Raw genomic sequence first — 24,573 nt, forward strand, 5'->3', positions numbered from 1 at the left:
CATATATATGCTGGCGGCCAGGTCCCCGATCCCCCCACAGCAACAACGGAGCTCTGAATAATGACTGGAGGTCGGTCCTTAGCCGGAATCAAGGCAGTCCATTGTTTCACCCGGGGCTCAGTTCCTTTCTGATATAATCCACAGCGTTTTTCGGATTCTCAAAGGTCTTTGTTTGTCCTCCTTCTGGCGTGATCACCAGGGTTGCCGGGTATCGCAACCCGTATCTGACCCCCGTGCAGGACCGCAGGAGGCCTCTCGCTTCTCTGAAGGCCGTCCTCTTGTTGTTTACCTCCTGGGTGAAGTCTGGGAAGATGTGAATGTTTCCGCTCCGACCCTCGGGTGTTCTCTCCATTTCCCTCGCCTTCCTCAGTATCTCCTCTTTCTCTGTGTAGTAATGGCACCTCACTACGAAGGCTCTCGGTGGTCCTAAATTCCCGTCTCGCCTCGCTCCGAGGGCCCGGTGTGCTAGGTCCAGCGTCGGTGTTGCTGCTAGTCCCAACTTTTCCTCCAGTAAACCAGCCATAAACTCTGACGGCTTCTTGCCTGCCTCGGCTCCTTCTCTGACCCCCACGACCCGGATGTTATTGCGCCGTGAGCGTGCCTCGAGGTCTTCATTTCGTCCCTTCTGCTTCAGCAGCTCCTTCTCCATTTCTTTCAGTCTCGTCTCCATGTCTGTTAAAGCGTCAGATTGTTCATTTAACGTTGCATCCACCTCTTTTCCCCGTTCGTTCATCCTGTTTGCCAGACTGCTAGTTTTATCACCAATCAGCTTCACCTCTCCCCGCAGCAGCTCAAACCGGGCCTCGGCGCTCTCCTCCAAACTCTTAGTCCACTTTTGCATCTCGGCCATCATTTCTCTTCTTCCCTTTTCTATTTCTTCTTTATACCTTGTGATCTCGGTCTTTGTCTCTTCTCTGTATTTAGTTATTCCGTCGTTGGCTTTTTTAATCTCCGACATCATGTCCTTAGCCCACGGAGGTATTTCAGCGTTAGCACGTAGTGGGCTAGCTGCGTCACTGCTAGCTGAGGAGGCCCTGTTGGTGCTGCTGCCCGCCATGCGTTGTCTCTCTCGCCCCGCTCGGGCCGAACGAGAAGTCATCTTCGGTCCCAAACTGCACCAAAAATTCACCTCTCAGCTCCCAAAACCAAACGTTATGCGTCCAACCCTCCCAGTTGATAGAAATGTGTCGATGTTAAAAATTATTGACGACTTTTACACGGAGCTCCCGCACGCACGTCTTCACACGGCAAAGCACATCCGGCGAAAAGAAAATGAATCTACAGAAATGTAAGATGTTGTTTAATTGATGATATATTTATGATTCACGTCACGTATTCAGTTTTGGCGGCAGCTCTTCCTGTTTGTCTAGAAGTCTTCTCATCAGGGTTCTATAAATAGAGAACTACGGCAGAAATGTAATATTTAATGCAGCCGAACCGTGTATTACAATGCCGTTATGTGATGACTTTCAAAGAGAAAAGCAAGCACATTTGGAATAAAGTATTGTTTTATTTAAAAAAAATGTTTTCAGATTTCACATCGCATAAACACCATTTCCCAACGTGCATTGCGTCTAAACCATCCAATCACCGAGCTGAGGATCTTGCCTACGTCTGTTTCCGGTATTTGTTTATGACGATGTGATGTGAGATGTGAGATGGGGAAAACAACGTATCTATGCCACCATTTTAGATGCGGATTTTGTTAAACTAATACGTTTGCGCTGTGGACCAACACTATACATTGACGGGGAAGGGGGTAGCAATAAAGATAATGCCATTAAACAGTTACACAACATAACAGAAATAATATCGATAGCAGTATAGCAATGTCGAAACATCTTGAAAGGGATGTGCAAAATAGCCATTTCATACAGTCCTTAATGAACGATTAGAGAATAATGAGTAATGAATATGCTTTATAGGGATCTGCAGATACATTTTTAGTCTTCTCAAGCACCAACTATCAAATATCTCTCCTGATTGTCGGCACTTGACAATCACCTTTCCCTGAATTTTACTCAGGTGTAACTAAAGTCTGATTTAAGGGTTGTTTATATTTCACATCATTAATCAGAATCTGCAAAGTAGAATAAATGTAGTGGAGTGAAAATACCAGGTTAACCTCTGAATTGTAGTGGAGTAGAATTACAAAGTAACAATACATTGCATGTTTTACATGTTGCTGTGTATTATAGCTGAGGATTATGGGTAGTGTAGTGTCTTCAACATTACCCTAACCCAGGGGTCGGCAACCCGCGGCTCTAGAGCCGCATGCGGCTCTTTAGCGCCGCCCTAGTGGCTCTCTGGAGCTTTTTCAAAAATATGAAAATGGAAAAAGATGGTGTGAATATATTTTTTGTTTTAATATAATTTATTATCCAATGCTGTAAAAATGTGTATAATAAATATTTAATTTAATTTAACATTTCTGTCAACGAAGATTTACGTCATAGCCTGCGACACACGTTTCAGCTCGGCGTAGTGCCAGGGTCAGGGCTAGACTGGATATTCGCGACGGAGGAGTGGGAGGGGACTCCGCCTCACGTCATCGATGGGGAGGGAACTCCGCCTCAGGTTGCGCGTGTTTTAACCGCGTAATTTAACCGCGTAACTCCGAGGTGCTAACTGTTGCTAACAAACCGGCGGGTGTGTCATGGGCCATGGATCCCAAAGGGAACAAGAGAAAGATAGCTGAGGAGAACAGAGGATTCAACAGTTCTTGGACCGAATCATTTGCTTTCATTGCCAATGCGGAAGGATTGCCTGTATGTTTGCTTTGTAATGAGAAATTGTCAAATAACAAAAAGAGTAACGTGGAAAGACATTTCCATGGAAGGCATGCTACATTTGCAGCCGAGTACCCAGTTGGGAGTGAGAGAAAAAGTGCGATTGCATTACTTCTGGAGAAATTAGAGGAGCGCAAAGATAGATTTAAGAAGTGGATTGCATCTCCAAACTCCACTACTGCTGCTAGTTTTGTTGCAACCCGGGAGATAATAAAGCGTGGAAAACCGTTCACAGATGGTGACTACATGAAGGATTCATTCATTAAAATATCAGAGCACCTATTTTCAGACTTCAAAAACAAAACCGAGATAATACAGAAAATTAAAGACATGCCTCTCTCCGCAAAGACAGTGAAGGAAAGGGCCATTAAAATGGCAGACAACATCACCAATCAGCAAATCAAGGACATTAATTCAGCTCCAGCATACTCAATTGCCTGTGATGAGTCGTGTGATGTGATCGATATTGAACAGGCAGCGCTGTTATGCAGGTATGTGAACTCTGATGGGCCGCAAGAAGAAATGATCAAATTAATACCACTGAAAGGCCAAACACGCGGAGAGGACATATGTGAGGCTGTGCTGAAGTGTTTAAATGACAATGGAATAAACACCAACCACCTGATTTCAGTGGCTACAGATGGGGCACCCAGTATGAGAGGATCACAAAAGGGGTTTGTGACTTTACTACAGAAAGCGTTGGATCGAAATCTGCTTGCATTTCACTTCATCTTGCACCAAGAAGCACTGTGTGCACAAACATTCCCACCGGAGTGTATGGAGGTGATGAACCTTGTCATCGAGATGGTGAACAAGATAATTGTAAAAGCATTAAACCACCGTCAGTTCCGTGCATTTCTAGATGAAGTTGACAGCGAATATTCCGATCTCCTGCTACACAACAAAGTCCGGTGGCTGTCCAGGGGTGAGGTTTTGCGTCGCTTTGTTGCTTGTTTAGAACATGTGAAAACATTCCTGAAAAGCAAAAACCTGAACTACCCGCAACTGGTAGATACCGAGTGGCTGGAAAAACTGCACTTTATGGTGGATATGACAAGTCACCTAAACATGCTGAATAAAAGTCTCCAGGGCCGGGGAAACACTGCACTGCAAATGCTGGAAGCTGTTTTGTCATTCGAGCGCAAGCTGACTGTATTCGCCAGAGATGTACAGCGAGGCACGCTCTCTCACTTCCCCTCCCTGAGAGAGTTCAAAGAAGCCCATCACGATCACACACTCAACGGTGATTATTTACAAGGTGCGATCGTTGATATGCAAACTGCATTTGTGAGCAGATTTAGCGAGTTCCGAAAGGAAAAAATGACACTATCTTTCCCTGTCACACCCCTGGAGATTGACCCGTCCTTGTTGCACACATTCCCAGGAGTAAATCAAGCTGACCTTGAAATGGAAATGGCTGATATAGCTGACAAAGATTTATGGATGTCCAAATTCAAAAGTCTGACAGCCGAGCTTGAAGACGTCACTCGCCAGAAAGCCCAGCTTGCCCAAAGCCACAAATGGAGCGAAATTGAAAGCCTCCCAACACCCGAGAAACTTGTGTTTGAAACATGGAATGCTCTTCCAGACAGTTATAGGAACATGAAGAAATATGCATTTGGAGTATTATCCATCTTTGGATCAACATACCTGTGCGAGCAGATATTCTCAAACATGAACTACATAAAATCCAAATACCGCACCCGCCTCACAGATGAGAGCTTGCAGTCCTGCGTGAAGATTAAAGTTACATCTTACATGCCCGATGTTGAGAAGCTGTCCAGTGATGTCCGAAAACAGAAGTCACATTAAACGGGTAAGAACACAATCCTGTCATAGGCACATATTTAGTAACAAAGTGGCTGTTTTTATAAAGTGATTTCTGATTTTTGTCAGTATATATTTGGAATGACACAGGGATATTATTGTGTTTTGTTGCTCAGGTCCGAGGATGGCTGCATTGTATTGTGCGTGTCAAAAGAGAAGAGGGTGCTGCTGCATTTTACCCTTGCACATTTGCAGAAAACTAAAGAGAAGAGGATAATGCACAGAAATCGAACTTAAACTGTATTATTTTAATTGTATATACTTTACCTTTTCAAAAGGCTGCTGTTTTATTGCACTCTGTCTGTTGCCCAGATAAGGGGGAAAAGAGAAGAGGATTGTATTGTATTGTATTATTGAGGATTGAAAAGGACTGCATTTTATTTCCATGGGGAGGTCTGAAATTACAGGAGGCCTATTATGCACGTTGCACATTTTGTTGTTGTTTTTTCGAATCCTAAAATAAAAATGACATAAAAAATCTGATTTCTTTATTGTATTTCTATAATTTCATCAATGCAACGAAACATAATACATTAATATTATAATGGAAGTTCAACTTAAAGCACCATCGTACAGCAGAGTAGTCACGTGGTGCGTCATTCTCTCCAGGATGCGCTGCAGGGAAAATAAACATTTAATCATGAATGCTCATTATGTATTTGTAGCCTACTTATAATTTTGATAGTAGGCTAATATAGCCACTTACAGCATGTGTTGCCTTCATTATAAGGCTTATATAAGGCTTTGAATTTTTTGCGGCTCCAGACAGATTTTTCTTTTTTTTTTTGGTCCAATATGGCTCTTTCAACATTTTGGGTTGCCGACCCCTGCCCTAACCCTAGCCCTAATCCTAACCCTCACACCAGATACTGACTGGTTTTCGGACCCCCTCAGACCCCCCCAATAAAGCGAAAAAATGCACGTTTCAGAGTGGCCTTTTATTGTGGCCAGCCTAAGGCACACCTGTGCAATAATCATTCTGTCTAATCAGCATCTTGATATGCCACACCTGTGAGGTGGGATTGATTATCTCGGCAAAGGAGAAGTGCTCACTATCACAGATTTTTTCAGATTTGTGAACAATATTTGAGAGAAATTGTTATTTTGTGTATATAGAAAATGTTTTAGATCTTTGAGTTCATCTCATGAAAAATGGGAGCAAAAACAAAAGTGTTGCGTTGATATTTTTGTTCAGTGTAGCATAACATGAATATTTTCCATGAGGGGACGAAGGCTGGGAACAATACATACCTGCCGCTGTGAAAAGTAGAGACGAAGGTCATACTTTGCCCAGTGATAAAAAGAGGGGGAACAGCAGCTCTCTGCGTGCAGACAGGCAGGAGAGCGCACGGCTGGATCCCTGACGTCACTCACTCTGACAAGACACTCTGTACAGGGTGTGTCAGAGAGGAATGGGAGACATCCCTCAAATACAATTGAATAAATGAACAGGGGGAAGACCAAGATGCAGCAGTGCAAATGTCTTCTACTGACATTCCTCCGTGCAAAGCCTTGGAGGAGGACATTCCTCTGGTGGAGTGCGCATTGATGTTCTCCGGGAGATCCACCCCAGAGGAGACATACGCCTGTGACACAGCCAGTGTGACAGCCGTTGTGAAGACAGAGGCTTTCCGATCGAGCGCTCTCTATAATGCACAAACAGGCGCTGAGAATGTCGCAAGGCAGCCGTGCGCACCACTAGCAGGACAGCGCGTGCACAGGACAGAGGAGATGAGACGCGGCTTCTTCCTCCGACCTGTGAGCAGGGGGAAAGAATCCATCCAAGGTGATCACTCTCGACTCTAAAGAGCTTGTGATGACCTTTGGCATAAAAGCCGGGTTAGGGCGTCAAACAGCTGAACTGCCATCTCCTTGGATCCGGAGGCATGACGGAGCCACAGAGAGAGCAGACAAATCACTCACCCTTTTCGCATAGAGCCAAAAGTAATACTACTTTGGTTGACAACAGTTTAAGGGGAACCTGGTCTAAAGGTTCAAATGGGGCTTTGCTTAGTAACACCAAAGCCAAATCCCACTGAGGCGCCAGTGCGCGTGACACAGGTCTGAGTCTCCGTACTCCTCGCATAACACGGCTGCTGCACTCTGCGAGCCCCTCTGTTCAATTCGCAGGGAATATACATTGCTCTGATGAGAGCAACGTGTGTGCGCGCCCAGAACAGCAGCCGCCTGGCTGCGTTCAGAAGCTGCGCAGATCGTACTCCTCCCTGGCGATTGAGGTAGGCTGCTTCCATAGCCGTGGCCTGTTGTCTGTGCAAATCAACACATTGATTGTACAGCATCGGGGCGACTCTCCCGTTTTTGTAAAAACCGCGCAAGACACTGTTCCTGGGATGACAGGAGTGTTTCTTGTATCCCATGGAACTGCTGGGGGGGAGAGGCTTCTCTGTTATGTTCCGTAATGGTCATCATGGTGACGAGCCAGGCCATCACCGCCACTGCTCGTGAGGCAAAAAGGGCTGCGAGGGAGTTTCCACACGCTGCATTTCACTCCGTCTCTCATCATGAGGCGCGTAAAAGCCCAGGGGATGAGAGGTGTGTGCATGCTGTCCACACGAGGCGTTATAACGTAGGTAGGTTATTATGACCGTTGTAGGAGGCATATCTGGGACAGAGGAATTCCGCGAGCTCTGCAGTTTATAAACCAATAGACTAAAAACAGCAGGCTTCTGCAGCGAATGAACCACCTCTGGAGTCCCCCTGTTGGAAGAGACCCAGGGGTATCATCACGTGACCAGCTGACGCCAACGCAGAGCAGCTGCGTCACGGAGAAGGCTGTGTGGGTTGTGACACGCCGGAGGAGAGCTGTCAGTTCCTCCACTCGCTGCCGCGAGAGCCGCGCTCTCATGCTGGCTGAGTTTAATTCCACTCCCAGATAAACGATTGTCTGAGAGGGAAGAGGACAGCTCTTCTTCCAATTTATTATGAAACCCAGGCTTTGACAGATGCGATACGAGATGTACCGTCTGTAAAGCGACTTCCTCCCTGGAGCGAGCCAGCAAATAGGAGGTCGTCCAGAGAAAACCACACTCTCATCCCTCCTCTGTGTAGTGGCTCCAGCCTTCTCTACACAAAAATGCGAGGAGCCAGGAAATATCCGAACGGCAGACTATTGTCTGGTCTGATATTCCCTGGAATGAGAAAACGCAGGAATTTCCTGTGTTTTGGGATGATGGGTACGTGGAAGTATGCATCCTTCAGGTGGAAGTGAACCAGTCTTTCTGGTGAACACATTCCAGCACCTGTTTGATCGTCAGCATGTGGAATACTGACAGATCGAGGATGTCTCATCAACCCCATATTTTCTTCCTTTTGAGGAACCCTGGAAATATCCTCTTTCAACAGGAGTTCCAGCAGCTCGGATTGGAGCGCAAGATAGCTTCTGGGATAACAGGAGTGTTTCCTGTATCCCATTGAACTGTGGGGCGGGGAGAGGCGAACTGCTGGACGTATCCTCTGCTGATCAGCCTGCTCATCCATCTGTCCATCAGACACACGCGCTGCCACTCTGAGAAAAACTCTGAGAGCGGGCGCGCGTGCTCGAGATGTGTTTTTGGTCGTCATGGTGACGAGCCACGCCAGAGCCCCTGCCGCCGCTGCCCGTGAGGCAACCCAAGGTGTGCTTGGACCGAAAGGGCTACGCGGGGGCCTCCACACGCTGCTTCTCACTCCGATTCTCAGGGGATGGATGGAGGTGTGTGCAGTGACATCCACATGAGGCGTTACCACGGCGCTCATGAGTTTATTAAGGCCGTGTGTACGAGGCGTATCTCGGACAGAGGAATGCCGCGAGCTCTGTAGTTTATTAACCAACAGGTTAAAACCAGGCTTCTGCAGCGAGCCCCGCTGTCTACTAATCAACAGATTAGTGGCAGCCAGCTTAATTAGCGCGCTCTGAAATGTATTAACCGATAGGTTAAAACCAGCAGGCATCTGCAGTAAGCCCTAGGCGCGTGGCGCTGCGGGCGCTGCCGCTGGGGGCACTCAGCCTGGAATACTGCTCATTCCCCCGTTCTGGCTTCTCTGTGATGTGCTGTAATGGTCGTCATGGTGATGAGCCACGCCATTGCCCTCGCCGCCGCTGCCCGTGAGGCGAAAGGGCTGCGAGGAAGCCTCCACACGCTGCGTTTCACTCCGGCTGTCATCATGAGGCGTGTACACGCTCAGGGGATGAGTGGAGGTATGTGCAGTGCTGTCCACATGAGGCGTTATAACGGCGCTCATGGGTTATTATGACCGTGTGTAGGAGGCGTATCTCGGACGGAGGAATGCCGCGAGCTCTGCAGGTTATTAACCGCAGGCTTCTGCAGGGAGCCCTGCTGTCTACTTAATCAACAGATTAGTGGCAGCCGGCTTAATTCCTGGCTCTGCTTCCTCGGAGGCTCTCGCGGAGCAGACCAGGAGTGGGGGAGCCTCACTCCCCTTTGACTCGCCGCCGGGAGACCCTGTCTCTGGGGTGGCGGGGGAGCGGAGACGTGGGACGGAGCCCCTGCAGCCACCGAAGGGCGAGTCTGACACCGAGGCGGTTGCTGTGGGCGTCTCTCCGCTTGCGGTCTCATGTGGCCGGCGTGGACGCCGCGGCTGCTGCTGGCGTTGGTGCCGCTGTGGGCGCTCAGCAGACTGGAGCCAGCTGCCATGTTGGCGAATGCCGTCCGCCTGTTCCGCGGCCGTCTTCATGGCCCCACCATGGCGTGGAACTGTGGTCCTAACAGCCCGTACGGGCTTATTGGAGCGTCCAGTAGCACTTTTCTGGCCGTCTCCGTAACAGACGCCTGCTGCAGCCAGAGGTAGCGCTGGATCTGTGTCACCCACGCGGAAATCCTCGCCTGGGAGACAGCGACGGACGCGCACAGAGTGAGCGCCGTGCCGCTTGCTGATTTCCTCTGCCTCAGTGGTGGACCGCTCTACCAGTGTCACCACCGGGTTGGAGAGCAGGGCGATGATATTTGCAGCCGCCTGAAAGGCACACTGGTGCACCCGGTCGGCCTGGCGGGCGACATACTCTCTGGGGGAGCTCAACGTAGGGCGCCGTCCTGTGACGACGGAGAAGGGGATCGCATGCTCGGCCGCCAAACCAGCCCCCTGCTCCGACTCTGTCTCCCCCGTCCGGGGGAGAGGAGGGAGGGGAAGAACCGTACGGTGAACCATGGAGGGAGACGGGGTAGGAGTCGTCCGACTCCTTCCCGGCACTCGGCTCCAGGGACATGCTGCCGTCCACGTGCTCCTGGACGGGCCAATCGTCCTCGTCGGCCGCAGCAGCTAGAGCGTCCGCTCTTCGCTTCCTGTCGGCTGATGGGAGACGGGCACAATGTGAGCAAGCGACCTGCTGGCTGAGAGCCGCGTCCGCGTGCGCTGGCCCCAGGCAGGATTCGCACATTGCGTGCTGGTCATAGCTCATGATATATCCTGAGCCACATGAGGGACAATTTAGGACGCAGTTGTTGCTCATGATGTTTAATGGTTCTGTGCTTCAGTAACTGCCGTGGTTTGCTGAAGAAAAGAGGGAGCAGATTGTCGGGCCTCCTTCCTATTTATACCGGAAGGATGCCCGAGGGTGGGGCCCACCTTGTGGGTGGGCGTGGACTACAAGTGTTTCAGTGCTGCGCGGGTGCGCAGGGGGATTACCCAAAGCGATAGCCTTAGAGGGCGAAGCCATATACGAAATAGAACCATGCTTCTTCGCTGCTTTTGTGGAGGAAGTTACAGCGCCACGTACAGGCTCCTGCATATGTACTGCAGCTTCTCCAGCGGTTGGAGCTAAAGGAGAACCAGTGGAGAACTGGGCAGCTATCTTGGTGAGTGATCGGCGTTAGCTACAGAATGTTAGCTAACGTCACATTACATTACATTACATTGCATTTAGCTGACGCTTTTATCCAAAGCGACTTACAATAAGTACATTCGACCAGGAAGATACAACCTTGAAGAAAACAGAATCATACATCAGGTTTCATAGAGTCAAACATTTCAAGTGCTACTCAACTGGCTTTAGATAAGCCAGTCCTTTATTAGTATATAAGTGCTTTGTTAGTAATTCTATCGCTCGAAGTGGAGTCGAAAGAGATGAGTTTTCAGTCTGCGCCGGAAGATGTGCAAGCTATCTGCTGTCCTGATTTCAATGGGGAGCTCATTCCACCATTTTGGAGCCAGGATAACAAACCCACGTGTTTTTGCTGATGGGAACTTGGGTCCCCCTCGCAGTGCGGGTGCAGTGAGCTGTTTGGCTGATGCAGAGCGGAGGTGTACAGTTTAACCATGTCCTGGATGTAGGAAGGGCCAGATCCATTCGCAGCATGGTACGCAAGTAACAGTGTCTTGAAGTGTATTCTAGCAGTTACCGGAAGCCAGTGAAGGGAGCGGAGGAGCGGCATGGTGTGGGAGAATTTTGGAAGGTTGAAGACCAGACGAGCCACTGCATTCTGGATGAGCTGCAGAGGTCGGATGGCACAAGCAGGTAGACCAGCCAGGAGGGAGTTGCAGTAGTCTAGGCGTGAGATGGGGAGAGCCTGGACCAGAACCTGCGCTGTTTTCTGGGTCAGCTGGGGACGTATCCTCCTGATGTTGTAAAGCGTGTATCTGCAGCAGCGGGTTGTAACAGCAATGTTTGCAGTGAAGGACAGTTTGTTATCTAGGATCACACCCAGATTCCTTGCAGTCTGGGAAACAACAGAGGTGCAATCACAACACAACATTGTAAAGTTAGCTATCATATATCAGGCTATAACTAAAGTAGCATTGATAGTATAGTAACGTTACTGGCAGGACTGTTGATACCAGCAGGGCCCTGGTGCCGCCTTTCCGCACCCCAATAATAATCGGTCCGGGCAACAGCTGCTGGGTGGCATTGTGGGAGGAGGAGGAGGAGGAAGAGGAAGAGCTGGAAACCCCACTGCGTAATCCCCTTAAGCACACAGAGAGCTGAGTCTGCAGCAGAAGCACCAGCAGCGCTAGGATCACTGTCCACAGCATGGTGACACACACACACACACACACACACACACACACACACACACACACACACACACACACACACACACACACACACACACACACACACACACACACACACACACACACACACACACACACACACACACACACACACACACACACACACACACACACACACACACACACACACACACACACACACACACACACACACACACACACACACACACACACACACACACACACACACACACAGGGGGTTAAGTGCACACACTCATGAAGCCCCCGCACTTGTAGGGTCCGTCAGCAGGGGGCCCCAGGAGGAAGCTGTTCAATTGGACAACCTATGAGACAAGAAACGAAAAAAGGTTAAATGCAACACTTTTCATTATTTTCTTCTTCTATCTTAAAACAAGGAAATGTAAGCGTAAAATCATAAATACAAAAAATTTACATTTTGGACATTTATATTTTATCTTAAGCTTTGAACCATGTCACTCATTTTTGATTTCATTGGATCCTTGTTAGCTCTTGTCATTAGCAATGTTCGAAAGAAGAAAATCAGTTGGAATAAACTCACAAATCAATAAGCCACCATTTTCAAAAGGACCACGGAGCTTAAATAGATTCAGATATACTTCAAAACAAAGATTTCCTCATGAAGACACGCAGACATGACCATCTCCATATCATGGTGTGAAGAAATGTCTTCAAAATAATTATATTAATGAATTATTTTCAAGAATTTCCACCTTAGAAACAAAAACTTTAAGTTATCAAATAAAGCAAATGAAGTCCAAACAGATGAGCACAAGACAAGATGCTTGTGTTGGGAAATGTTCCTTCAAATTAAACTACACTAACAGATCTCATGAGGATGCACACACAGGTGTGAAAAACAGGTGCGTCCTGAGAAAAACAAAACCTTCTTCATGAGAAGAATACAAATGTGAAATGTTTCCCTTGAGAAGGGGGAGGGGGGGAGGGGGGGGGGGGGGGGCATGCACCGCTGGCAGCATGTGTACAGCTCATGGCTCTGAGAATCTGCCTTGGTTCAAAGTAGCAGTGAAAACATGGGACGGAGTTTCATAGATTTGGGCATTCTCACAATAAGCAAGTGGAATGGATTTGATAATGAAGCACTGACACAGCGCTCTACAAAGAGTGGCGAGTGGATAGACCGATGCACGGACTTTCCGCCTAATAAAAGTGGGGGGGACTGATCCATAACAGAAACTAATGCGCAAGTATCAGCCGTATCTCGCGTTACCTAATGCAAAATGGGGGAGAGAGCAGCGAAGGGGGGGAGAGAGATATAATAAGGTTTCCTGATAAACGTTACCTAATGCAACTCCACACTGCCTTCGGAGCTGTACCGGAGGGGAGAGAGAGAGCAGGGAAGGGGCAGCTATCTTGGTGAGTGATCGCCGTTAGCTACAGAATGTTAGCTAACGTCACAATCACAACATTGTAAAGTTAGCTATCATATATCAGGCTATAGGGGGGGGGAGCATTGAAGTCCCGTCTCTTTGTCTGCACAAAACAAACCCAGGACCGAAATGTCCTCACAGGCTGGTATTTGTAAACACAATACTGCACCATGATTACAAATGGTGACCTTTAAAAAAAAAGCCGTTTTTAAGAGCAGAGCTCAAAATTGCTCCTTTCCCTCTGAATTCCTGCCCTTATGTCTCGTAAAACATATCAAATCCTGCATTCACTTTTTTAAATTGTAATTTTCAAGCAAGTTTAAGCATAAATGTAAAAAAAAAAGGATAGGAGTCGAGGAGGGGAGTTAGAGAAATGAGAAAGGTCCATGGTATGCCGTCTTTACGATGGTACTTGAGGATTGTGGGTAATGTAATCGCAAAGCGGACAGGCGTCGTCACAACAATAGCTAAGGATTGTGGTTAGTGTAGTGTCTTCGGCCATCAAAAACTCATAGAAAACTACTTGTTTCTCAGAATTGAAGGGGAAAACGTGACAAAAGCATTGTACACTAAAACCTATCAATGTCTTTGAATTAACAAGGATAATCTGGTGTTTTTGAGTTAATGAGTAGTGCAGATATCAGTGTAAAATCTATAAACAATAAGGAGAATACTCACTTCCGGGTGGAACATTATCCCTTATCCAATGGGAAGGGTCGCTCAGCGCCTTAACTGCAGTGGACAGCTGGATGGAAATACATTGCAATCAGTTACGTCCGTTTATGAAGCTGAAGGAGACTTGGTGCTTCACAACTGCCATTTATTACAATGCATTTATGTGATGACTTTCAAAGAGAAAAAGGAGGAATACGGGGAATAAAGTATGATTTTTGTTGTTGTATGAATTGATGTTTCATCCAATCACAGAGCTTGTTGACTTATCAAGAGGTCTGTCGCAAAGCGGACAGGCGTCGTCACAACAATAGCTGGGGATTGTGGGTAGTGTAGTCTCTTTGGCGCTCTACATTTCAGAGAAAACAAGTTGTTTATCAGAATTGAAGAGGAAAAACATAAAAGCATTGTACACAATTTAAACCTATCAATGTCGTTTAATTAACAAAGGTAATCTGGTGTTTTTTAGTTGATGAGTAGTGGAGATATCACTGTCAAATCAATCGACAGTAAGGAGAATACTTACTTCCGGGTGTACAATTCTCCGTTATCCAATGGGAATGGACGCTCACATTGCCTTTTAAGAGCTGCCGACATAAACGGGTGCGGTGCTTCCCTGAGCGTCAAATACCGCAGCCGATGGGAATACATTGCAATCAGTTGAAAGCTCTTTGCGTCCGTTTATGAAGCGGAGCTTTGGCGCGTCCCAACTGGACGCCCACGGGACCCTGACCACTTCTGGACGCTTAGGGAGTGAGAGTGTGTTGCTTTTTCAGGGATTTGGGTAGTTCTAACGAACAACCAAAAAAACAATTTTTTCCCCCAAAATAAAATTTGACAACAATCAATTTCATTAATGGGAGACCCTAAATATAAGAAAAATCATTGTTGTCATTTGTTCTACCTCGGGTAGGGGTATCTCAAAATCTGAGCCCTTCCGGCTAGACTATAAGCACCGAATGTTTCCAGCAGTTTCCAGGTCCAGGCGACGCCCCTGACCTCCATACACAATCACCTGGCGCGTGTTGTTTGCAGAAGAAAAAGATCATTCTGGTCCACACTCCAATACAGTAGGTGGCGGTAATGCACCTTTAACGCTGGCTGCCACACGACATAACAACAGAAGAAGAAGAAGAAGAAGAAGAAAAGTAGTTGTCTTTAAAAATCCACAATGTGACATTAAGGGAGGACTATTTTCTCTAACTTGAGTAGTAGGCTACCACGATAGTTTTAAACCGCTGTTTTACAGTGTACGTTGTATGAAATGTTAATGGTAAAGACAGTGAGTGAACGTTTCCTTTAATTGCGCTTTCATAGCAATCTATCTGGCTTACACTACACTGCCATCATACACGCCTGCTCAACTGCACGTTCACGCAAATCATACTGTTAGTGCACTAATAAGGCGGCGACATTACTAGTTTTGTTAGTAAAGAGAATGTCTGAGCAGACGCTAGAGTATTTCTGGAGTCGGAGAGAAATAATGAAGAGGAACGCTGCCGAGGTCAGATGGTCGCATGCTGTCAACAGTAGGAGCAGGCTGACGGAGGCTCTCACAGGTGGATGTATACAGTGTGTAGATGTCTTTTCATTATATAGCCCTTTCCTTTCTCAATTCTAATTTCCCCCTCCTCGACTCCTCTCTTCGGCCCAATTCCAAATCACACCCTAACCCACTCCGTGACGGAATGAACTCCGTGTCGTAGTGACACTTGCAGCTCAACGATGGAGGGTGTAAATACAGCGGCAAGCTTTGGAACAACAAACTCCCCTCTCTCCAGCAGAAAAAGGAAATGACATAACTGTATGTAACAACGGTTTCAAATCAGCATCTCTTGGACAAAATTAAATAAAACAATTAATAACTAAAATAAAACTCCAAACATCTTTAATTGTGTTGCTTTTTTGTAAAGCTCTTTTGTTTTAAACATGTTTAGAAGCTTCTTAGTTTTTGCAACAGTCTGTAAATATACACAACTTCATAACAAAATTCATAGCCTATGTATGATGACTAAACACAGGTATGATCCTAAGTAAAGAAAATATGAGGTTATCATGCGGTTGTTAACATCGCAGTTTATCAGTGAATGTTTGCAGGAACTGTTTGTAAACAGCGTGTTTCCTGACGGACACACACAGCATTGAGTCCGGTCAGGTAGGGCAGCAGGTGAAGTCAGGTGCGATGCAGACCCGCTGTTGGAGGGCTTGATAACCCACTCCCCCTCCACACTCGTTGGTTTGGAACAGCACTTAATGTGGCGGACCCTCCGCGCGAACACGCAAACGGAGGGGTAGGGGCAGTGGCGGCCGCTAGGGGCGCCGCCCCACCTCTTCCCACATTACAAATTAAAATTAAAAAATATATTTAAAAAATATATATATATATTTTTTAAATTTAAATTTTTAATGAACAAGGTAAATATTATATAATTGGTATCAGTAAAATGTATAATCTACAATAAAATCTCGTTTAAAATGGTGTTACGATGTCTAAAGTTACTGATAAGTCACATGTTTCCTGCCTGGCCTTGCCCGTGTATCATTACCCTCTCTCGTCCTGGCGCTAAGAGAGGAGCCCTCAACCAGTGCATCAGCAGCCGCGAGCAGCTGACTGTTGCTATCTGTAAGCTATGGCTCCGAAACATAATTTCAGCCAATCAGCATCGTCAAATTTGATGATCACCGGGCGCCAATGTCAGCACCCGGGTCAGGGTTATGGCTAGAAAGGCTCCGTCTTGTGTAAAACTCTCGCGAGAGTTTGCGAGTCACGTGGCTGAATGTTTACGTTTGACAGGCAGCCTTTCAGTTACGATCGTTAACATCAGTGGGCCACAGCAAATGATGGTGAGAAGCTAAACTTCTTACGAAGCCACTCCTTCGTTGCCGGGCGGTGTGTTTGGGATCATTGTCATGCTGAAAGACCCAGCCACGTTTCATCTTCAATGCCCTTGCTGATGGAAGGAGGTTGTCACTCAAAATCTCACGATACATGGCCCCATTCATTCTTTCCTTTACACGGATCAGTCGTCCTGGTCCCTTTGCAGAAAAACAGCCCCAAAGCATGATGTTTCCACCCCCATGTTTCACAGTAGGTATGGTGTTCTTTGGATGCAACTCAGCATTCTTTCTCCTCCAAACACGTCTAGTTGAGTTTTTACCAAAAAGTTCTATTTTGGTTTCATCTGACCATATGACATTCTCCCAATCCTCTTCTGGATCATCTAAATGCTCTCTATCAAACTTCAGACGGGCCTGGACATGTACTGGCTTAAGCAGGGGGACACGTCTGGCACTGCAGGATTTGAGTCCCTGGCGGCGTAGTGTGTTACTGATGGTAGCCTTTGTCACTTTGGTCCCAGCTCTCTGCAGGTCATTGACTAGGTCCCCCGTGTGGTTCTGGGATTTTTGCTCACCGTTCTTGTGATCATTTTGACCCCACGGGGTGAGATCTTGCGTGGAGCCCCAGATCGAGGGAGATTATCAGTGGTCTTGTATGTCTTCCATTTTCTAATAATTGCTCCCACAGTTGATTTCTTCACACCAAGCTGCTTACCTATTGCAGTCTTCCCAGCCTGGTGCAGGTCTACAATTTTGTTTCTGGTGTCCTTTGACAGCTCTTTGGTCTTGGCCATAGTGGAGTTTGGAGTGTGACTGTTTGAGGTTGTGGACAGGTGTCTTTTAAGGCCCAGATACACCGGCCCGAAATCGGCAGTAAATGGGAGTCGGGCCGAACATGAGCGTGGGCACGCCCTATTCGGAGTGGTGTGCGCCGCACCGTCGGGTCTTTTCTGCCAACCTGACGCCTTTTCTTGTTGAATCGGCGTCGGGAACACCACCGGAAGTCGGACAAAGGGATAACACTGATTGGCTGTTCAGCTAGCAAATCAGTGCATGAGAAGCGTTAACGGAAGTGAGGGAGTTAAACAAATGATTTAAAATGGAAGATGGAACACACACGGAGGGCTATTTCACCTCATCGGTTTATAGAGCTCCTGTTCGTTCATGTTTTCAATGGACGAGAGTGAAAATGGAAAGAAAAACGCTATTTGTTGTTTGTTTATATAACGGAGTCTGTTCTTCTTCTCTGTCTTCCGGTTGTTCCGGTTGCCTCTTTTGAATGATGAATACACACTACCGCCGCCTGCTGGTAAGGAGAGTTATTGCCACTCACGCATGCGCAGTTCATACGTGCTCGGCTCGGATTTGCGGTGTGTTCCAATGCGCAAAGTCGGCAAATACGCAGGAGAGTCCGGCAACGCAACAGTCGGTGACTGGCCGGTGTGTCTGGGCCTTTATACTGATAACAAGTTCAAACAGGTGCCATTAATACAGGACAGAGAAGGCTCTTAAAGAAGAAGTTACAGGTCTGTGAGAGCCAGAGATCTTGTTTGTTTGTAGGTGACCAAATAATTATTTTCCACCATAATTTGCAAAGACATTCTTTAAAAATCAGACAATGTGATTTTCTGGATTTTTTTTTCTCATTTTGTCTCTCATATTTGAGGTATACCTAGGATGAAAATTACAGGCCTCTCTCATCTTTTTAAGTGGGAGAACTTGCACAATTGGTGGCTGGCTAAATACTTTTTTGCCCCACTGTATCTAAAGCCTTCAAATAAAGACTGTAGTGTAGGCCTGTGATATATATTATTGAGTGATATATATATTATACACACTGCTCTGCTTTCTGCACGGACCTCAGCAGCTGTTCTCACTGTAAACACTGTGTCACCATTAAAGCAGTTAATAAAATAAAAGTAAGTAGACAAACAAACAGTAAAGGGCAGAACGTTTGATGCACATTTGATCCTCTTAAATAACTTATAATCACACTGAACAGTTTGCAGAGCAGTCATTGGTTGAGATAAGTCCAGCCGTGCTTCGTGCCTCTTTTAAACATCACTGTTGCCTGAAATACATCCCTGGAGGATACATCAGTGTATCCTCGGCTATAGCTCCTCCAGAGAGACTCCTCTCCTCTACATCAGTGTATCCTTGGTTATAGCTCCTCCAGAGAGCCTCCTCTCTCCTTTCTCTCCTCAACATCAGTGTATCCTGGGTTATAGCTCCTCCAGAGAGCCTCCTCCATGCTCCATCCTAGATCCTCAATGGGCATTTAGAGAAATTAGATGTCCTTCAACACGAATTTCCGGGTCACTACCGGAGGACCGAGGAGGCGAAAATTTGGCAATTGAGAAAGGGCTTATATCTTGCAATAGTCTATAGATGTATAAACAGCTTGTGGGTTGCTCTATACACAGTGTGTGCTGTAGATTTCTTTACATTCTATATCTTTATAGTCTAAAGATGAAAATGCACTCTGTGGATTTTCGTTTTTTTACATTAAAGTAAACTCTGCATGATCGGTTTTTGATGAAGCTGTGCCACCAAGTAGTGCTGACTTAGTTGTTTTCGTCATTTTTCACTACATTTTGTGAGTGAAACTTAGTGAAATAATCGATTATTTGAAGTTTGAGAATAATTTCTGTGACTTAATCTTATTTGTGTTTAATACCATTGCAAATCTAAAATCTTAGCTTCTTCAACTGTCTTGTCTTTTCAGACTAAAAATAGTTGTTAAGACATCACCTTGGGCTCTTTCAAAGAATACCAAATATCTAATTTATGAATCAAGAAGGAGATCTGCAGAGGAATCAGTTGATAACCCGAGTGTGAAGGTTTATCAAAGCTCACTGGGACACGATTGATTAATAAGGTGATCCTGTCACTCACAAATACAAATATATGGCTCATTCATGCTCAGATGCTTTGTCATTTTTCTTGATTTTTACATAATGACGTTTCTCCACCCATAATGCATACATATGAATTAAGAAAACATTCAACAAAGTTGTTTAATCAAGTTTACTGGACTACATATAACACTTCAGTACCATTGTCCTCCAATAAGTGCTAGTAATTTGTAATGTCCATTTGTTGTTGAGGCGTTCCTAGAGATACATAGATTTTATTCCATGGTAATTTGTCAGACCGAATTTGATTGCATTCTAATATATAAGCTATTATCATGTTTGATTGGTCACATAAACACTCAGCTTTCCAGTTTGCTAGAAACACTATCCAAAACAAACATCGATTGCAATATGGTAGACAGAATATTACTAAGATCTCATCGCACTGAAATACAATTTAAAAAGTCTCCAAAATATGCATAAGGTTTCATTCATGCTTCCTTAAAGTGGGAAAAAACAAACGTTAGAACCTTCATGAAGGGAGAATTTAGACATTATATTTATTATTTAGTATATAGAGATTTTACCTTTGTGTTGACAGAGTTCTTCACTAACTCTTTTGACCATCAACTTCCATTCTAGGTCCCACACACATGATTGAGGCTGACATAGTCATGAGAGGCCGGGATCCTAAAGAGCCCATCATGGCACATCCACCTGATACAGAGAGTGACATCACACTGAAAGAGTGGCTGGAAAAAGTGAAGGAGTATAACAAGGGAATAAAACTAGACTTTAAGAGGTAAGATGTTACTTATATCCCTTCTTTATAATATTATATGGTTGTCTGTGATGTAAGCACTGTGGTGTACTCCAACAGCATGGAGGCGGTATTTCCGTCTGTCGTTCTTCTGGAGAAGATGCTGGCTCAGCCAAGCTGCCCACTGTGGATCAATGCAGATATCCTCTCTGGTCCTGGGGGAAAGGCCACACCTCTGGAACCTCAGGCATTCCTTTCTGCTCTGAGAACTCTTCCCACTCACGCTGTGCTCTCTCTCGGCTGGACTACAGGATGGACTGCTGGGATAGATAATGCAGGTGATGACACTTTCGTGCCACTGGCTGTGTTTATGTGGAGGACTTGTTTCTATTTATTATAGAAGAATTTAGGAAACCTGAAAACCAACAGCAATCAAAGTCAAAGGTGAATCAAACTTCACCTTTCAGCAGGACAATGATTCCTAGCACAAAGCCAAAGCAACACAGGAGAGTTAAACAACAGAAAGTTTAATGTCCTAAGTGCCAAGTCAAATCCATATCTCTATCCCACCCAAAACCTATGGCACGGTTTGAAAACTGCGGTTCACAAGCATCATTCAACCAACCTGAACAACCTGGAGCAGATCTGCAGAGGTCATGGTCAGAAATCCTTCAGAACAGCTTAATGACCCGGTAGATACTTACCCAAAAATACTTCAGGCTTTTGTTGAAGCTTAAGGTTGCTCTACCAAATTATAGTGTGTGAATACTGCTGCAAGTAGCTTTTTTCAGTTTTCTATTTTCTTTAAAAGATCTCCTGATGGATAATTATTTTTGGCATTGGAAATATACTGTTTGAACATATGAGTTGGCTATTAAAATACTGTTAAGTAAGTAATGTCTTAATTGTTACTGCACTACAGTTTGTCTGTTTATGGGTTACGTATTGCATCCGCGTGGCCCAAACTCACATGTTTTTTATATATGCTTTCATAATTACATCTTTATAAGCACAGATGAATAAAATATACTAGAACATAGTTACATCTCAAATACATTTTCCTTTTGATTTGTTTTTTTAAATATTTTCAGGTTACAGCTGGAATATGGTGCGTGTAATGGAAGAGATTTGTAGAGACCTTAAACATCCAGTAACCTTCCCAGTGCGTGCAGCTTTGCTGACCCAATCGCTCTCGCAGCTCACATGGCTACTGCAGCAGTCACACAGGTAGGGGTGTAACGGTTCACAGAATTCACGGTTTGGTATGTACCTCGGTTTGGGGGTCACAGTTCGGTACGGGTTCGGTACAACAAGAAAAATTAGGTCTGACATAATTCCAGGTTTGTTGTTATATATTTTTGAACAGTCGTGCAAGTTTCAGTTTACAAATAAGGAACTCTAACATTTTGAATAATTAACTGTATTCAATAAGCTGTAAAACTAAAAAGAATGTCTTGAAAATATTACAAAATAAATAATAAGAAAGTGTTTCCAGGGCGCATAGCCGTTGAAATATATATGCCAAAAGCTTCCGTTATTTATTTTGGTCTCTCGGTTTTCATGTCTATTGGCTTCTTAAAAACAGCGGGGATAAGCTGTTGAACTGCTGTTGTCTTCTGCCGGGCTCCAGTGATTGGCAAATCTGGGTGATGCCTTCTGATATGATTTAGCATGTTTGGTGTGTGTTACCATTAGCATACCGCACCGCTGTCTAACAACGCCGGCACACCATCCTCCGATCCACCACTCGCACTCCATCGTTATTGTAGTCCACAGGGAACCCGAAATGTTCCCACACAGCTGATTTAAAAGAAGCAGGTGGGCTCTAGCTCCTGTGCGTTATCTGAAACTTGTGTGTGAACCTGAGGTTGAATTGCTTACTTAAGAAATGCCATGTCACCTGGGAACTGTCATGGTGTTTTTGAGCAAGGCACTATATTCAAATTAAATTCAAAATTCTGATTCAAAGGCTTTATGTCATATGCACAGTAGCTACATTTTTGTTATGGCAATGAAACGTCCCAAGCTCTTCCAACAATGCAACATAATTATATATATATAAGACATAAAACAATAAAACAAATAAAAAAACAATAATAGCGCAAGAAAAAACAGAATACAAATAAAATATTGCAAGATAATGTTGCAAGTAATGCAGGAGTTAAACGACGCACACTCAAATGTTTTTTTTAGGGCCGGGACTTTAACGCGTTAATTAAGATGAATTAATTACACAAAAATTAACGCATTTTAATCGCACTTATTTTTGCACCGCGGAACGTTTCTCACTGGATGAGTTTCAGGGGTACCGATTATACTGGAGCACCAACTAACGTTCATGACTTCAAACAACAACAAACCACAGTGAACAATAGTCAAACGTGAACGAACAAGCTGATGAGACCGCTTTGGTTGGCCCCGTGGATGGGACATTTTGTTTTAAAAAAGGGACGGATGGAAGCGTCGATAAGAGCAAGGTTGTTTGCAAATTATGCAAAAAGGAATTTGCATATCACCGCAGCACATCAAGCCTCAAGTATCACCTCAATGCAAAACCTATAGCATCTAGCGTGGAAGCTAGCGTGGACATTAGCCCGACTCGGAGTACAAGGACCCACACCCATTTTTAAATCAACTGTTGGTAAATCAACAAAGTCTGTTATGGCCTCTGAAGCAACAGAGAGATGTTTTCTAATAGTCAGGGTTTCCAATGTTCTGAATGTACTTGAAAGTATTGTGTTTTACTTAAAAAACAAAGTGTTATAGTTTACAGAAGGTCTACCTACCTATAGGCTACCTGAATCTCTGAAATGTACTATATTCCTAAATATGCTATTGCTACTTTATGGCAAAAATTGCACTTTCTGTAGGTCTTGGTTAAGTACCACCTTGAAAAAAATAAACAATGTTTTGTTGCTTAAGCTTATGTATTCAGTCATTATTCAATGGTATACTAAAATCCATGTGAAAAAAATTGCTTCTCACTGTTCTCAGGTCAAATATTTATATGTGATTAAAAATGCGATTAATTTCGATTAATTAATTACAAAGCCTCTAATTAATTAGATTAATTTTTTTAATCGAGTCCCGGCCCTAGTTTTTTTGTTTTAACATGTAAACAACGCATTCTGGTACTCTGTGACAAGAAAATAACAACATTTACTTCATGCAAAAAGGCCAAGCAACATTGCCGCATGTTTTTGGGTAATTTTAGAGTCAGTAGAATCAGGAAGAATTATTTTTAGTTTACATTTATTTTTGTGCAGTGCCTGCGCCCTGCTGCTTCATGGCAGGAGCAATGCTAGTTTTTACATTTTCTATTAAAAGTGTACTAACATGTCCAAATTGCACATCTTGACACTAAACCAGTGTTCTTGTTTATTACATTTCTTGTGCACGCCATTTATCAAATACACAAGGAGTTCCATTTGTCACAAATATTGAGAATTACAAAACTAAAATATATAGTGAAATCATGTAGTTGCTCAACTAAGTGATCAGTTTATGTGATAGAAGATATCATTGTGTTTATTATTTTTCAACTGCACAAATCTACTATGTCATAAATGCTTATGTTTTATCATGTTCTACACAGGTACACTCTAACAGTATGGACGGGCCAGGAGGATACGTTAATACTTCAGGACTTACTGCCCTACAGAAAAGAATTTGACATCAGTAGGATCTACTATGACCTGCCAGACTCCCAAAGGACAGAGCTCAGTATGACACTACAAGACAAAAACTAAAAGTCTGACAAAATATTTGAAATTGTCTCGCTACAGCAGGCCAAAGCTAGATAAATGAGAAAGAAAATAACTAAATAGTTGGTTTATCTGCAGAAATTATTCTTATGATTTTTTGCATTTTAGTTTAGGCCTAGCAATATTTTCTGGTCTCTAAAGTTTGAACGAAAATGGAAAATGAAGTCTGGTGGCGTTGCAGAGAGCATAATTGTAGGTTTTTTATGTTAATAAATTACAACACTTCCAAATCCCTGTTTTTATTTTTATAAAAGTCATTTGTCCCACCACCTAATGCTGACAAAAGACCGATGTTAGTGTGTGTTTGTTTGGGGGGTAAATGGCTTTGTATGCAACCTGTAAGAGGTAAGGAGTAGGCCTAGCTAATGATACAAAATGTCAACTAGCCACAAAAGTTTGAAGTAAACTGCAACAGCTGGATTCAGAAAAAGGTGAAAACTGGCATACATTATTGATGTCTTGTTATTCTATTTAAATAGGCAGAAGTTAGCATGGCATTTTGTTAGTAGACCTCAAAAGTCAAAACTATTTTGGGGCGGCAGTTGGCTCAGTGGTTTAGTGCGCTCATCTTCAGATCAGATCAGGGAGTACCGGTTCAATCCCACCTTGACACACACTGCAGTCAGCATGCCCCTGTTTCCTTGGGCATACATTTTGCCCCAAATTGCT

At 44.7% G+C, this 24,573-nt stretch overlaps 2 protein-coding genes across 6 annotated transcripts in view; one reads left to right on the forward strand and one right to left on the reverse strand.

The window, feature by feature from the left end:
- Positions 1-14,559, reverse strand: part of LOC307042564 (uncharacterized protein) — a 130,824-nt gene extending 116,265 nt beyond the window's left edge. The window contains exons 1-4 of the mRNA XM_079686531.1: positions 14,214-14,559; positions 13,694-14,036; positions 11,391-11,929; positions 10,477-11,290 (exon numbers count right to left, since the gene is read on the reverse strand). Coding sequence (XP_079542657.1) covers positions 10,706-11,290; positions 11,391-11,603 — 798 coding nt within the window. The 5' untranslated portion in view covers positions 11,604-11,929; positions 13,694-14,036; positions 14,214-14,559 and the 3' untranslated portion in view covers positions 10,477-10,705. The remainder of the gene's footprint in view (positions 1-10,476; positions 11,291-11,390; positions 11,930-13,693; positions 14,037-14,213) is intronic.
- fam151b (family with sequence similarity 151 member B) lies at positions 12,848-24,134 on the forward strand. 5 transcript variants are annotated; one of them, XM_079686533.1, is made up of 5 exons: positions 12,848-13,001; positions 20,023-20,182; positions 20,261-20,478; positions 21,232-21,367; positions 23,736-24,134. In XM_079686533.1, the coding sequence occupies exons 2-5, from the start codon at positions 20,034-20,036 to the stop codon at positions 23,887-23,889; spliced, it is 657 nt and encodes a 218-aa protein (XP_079542659.1). In that variant the 5' UTR covers positions 12,848-13,001; positions 20,023-20,033; the 3' UTR covers positions 23,890-24,134. The 5 variants fall into 5 exon arrangements, with proteins under 5 accessions (XP_079542659.1, XP_079542658.1, XP_079542660.1 ...); XM_079686532.1 differs by lacking the exon at positions 12,848-13,001 and adding an exon at positions 14,812-15,246; XM_079686534.1 differs by lacking the exon at positions 12,848-13,001 and adding an exon at positions 15,131-15,259.
- The last annotated feature ends 439 nt before the right edge of the window (positions 24,135-24,573 follow it).

This window comes from Notothenia rossii, assembly GCF_949606895.1.
Source record: "Notothenia rossii genome assembly, chromosome: 6".
Lineage (NCBI taxonomy): Eukaryota > Metazoa > Chordata > Actinopteri > Perciformes > Nototheniidae > Notothenia > Notothenia rossii.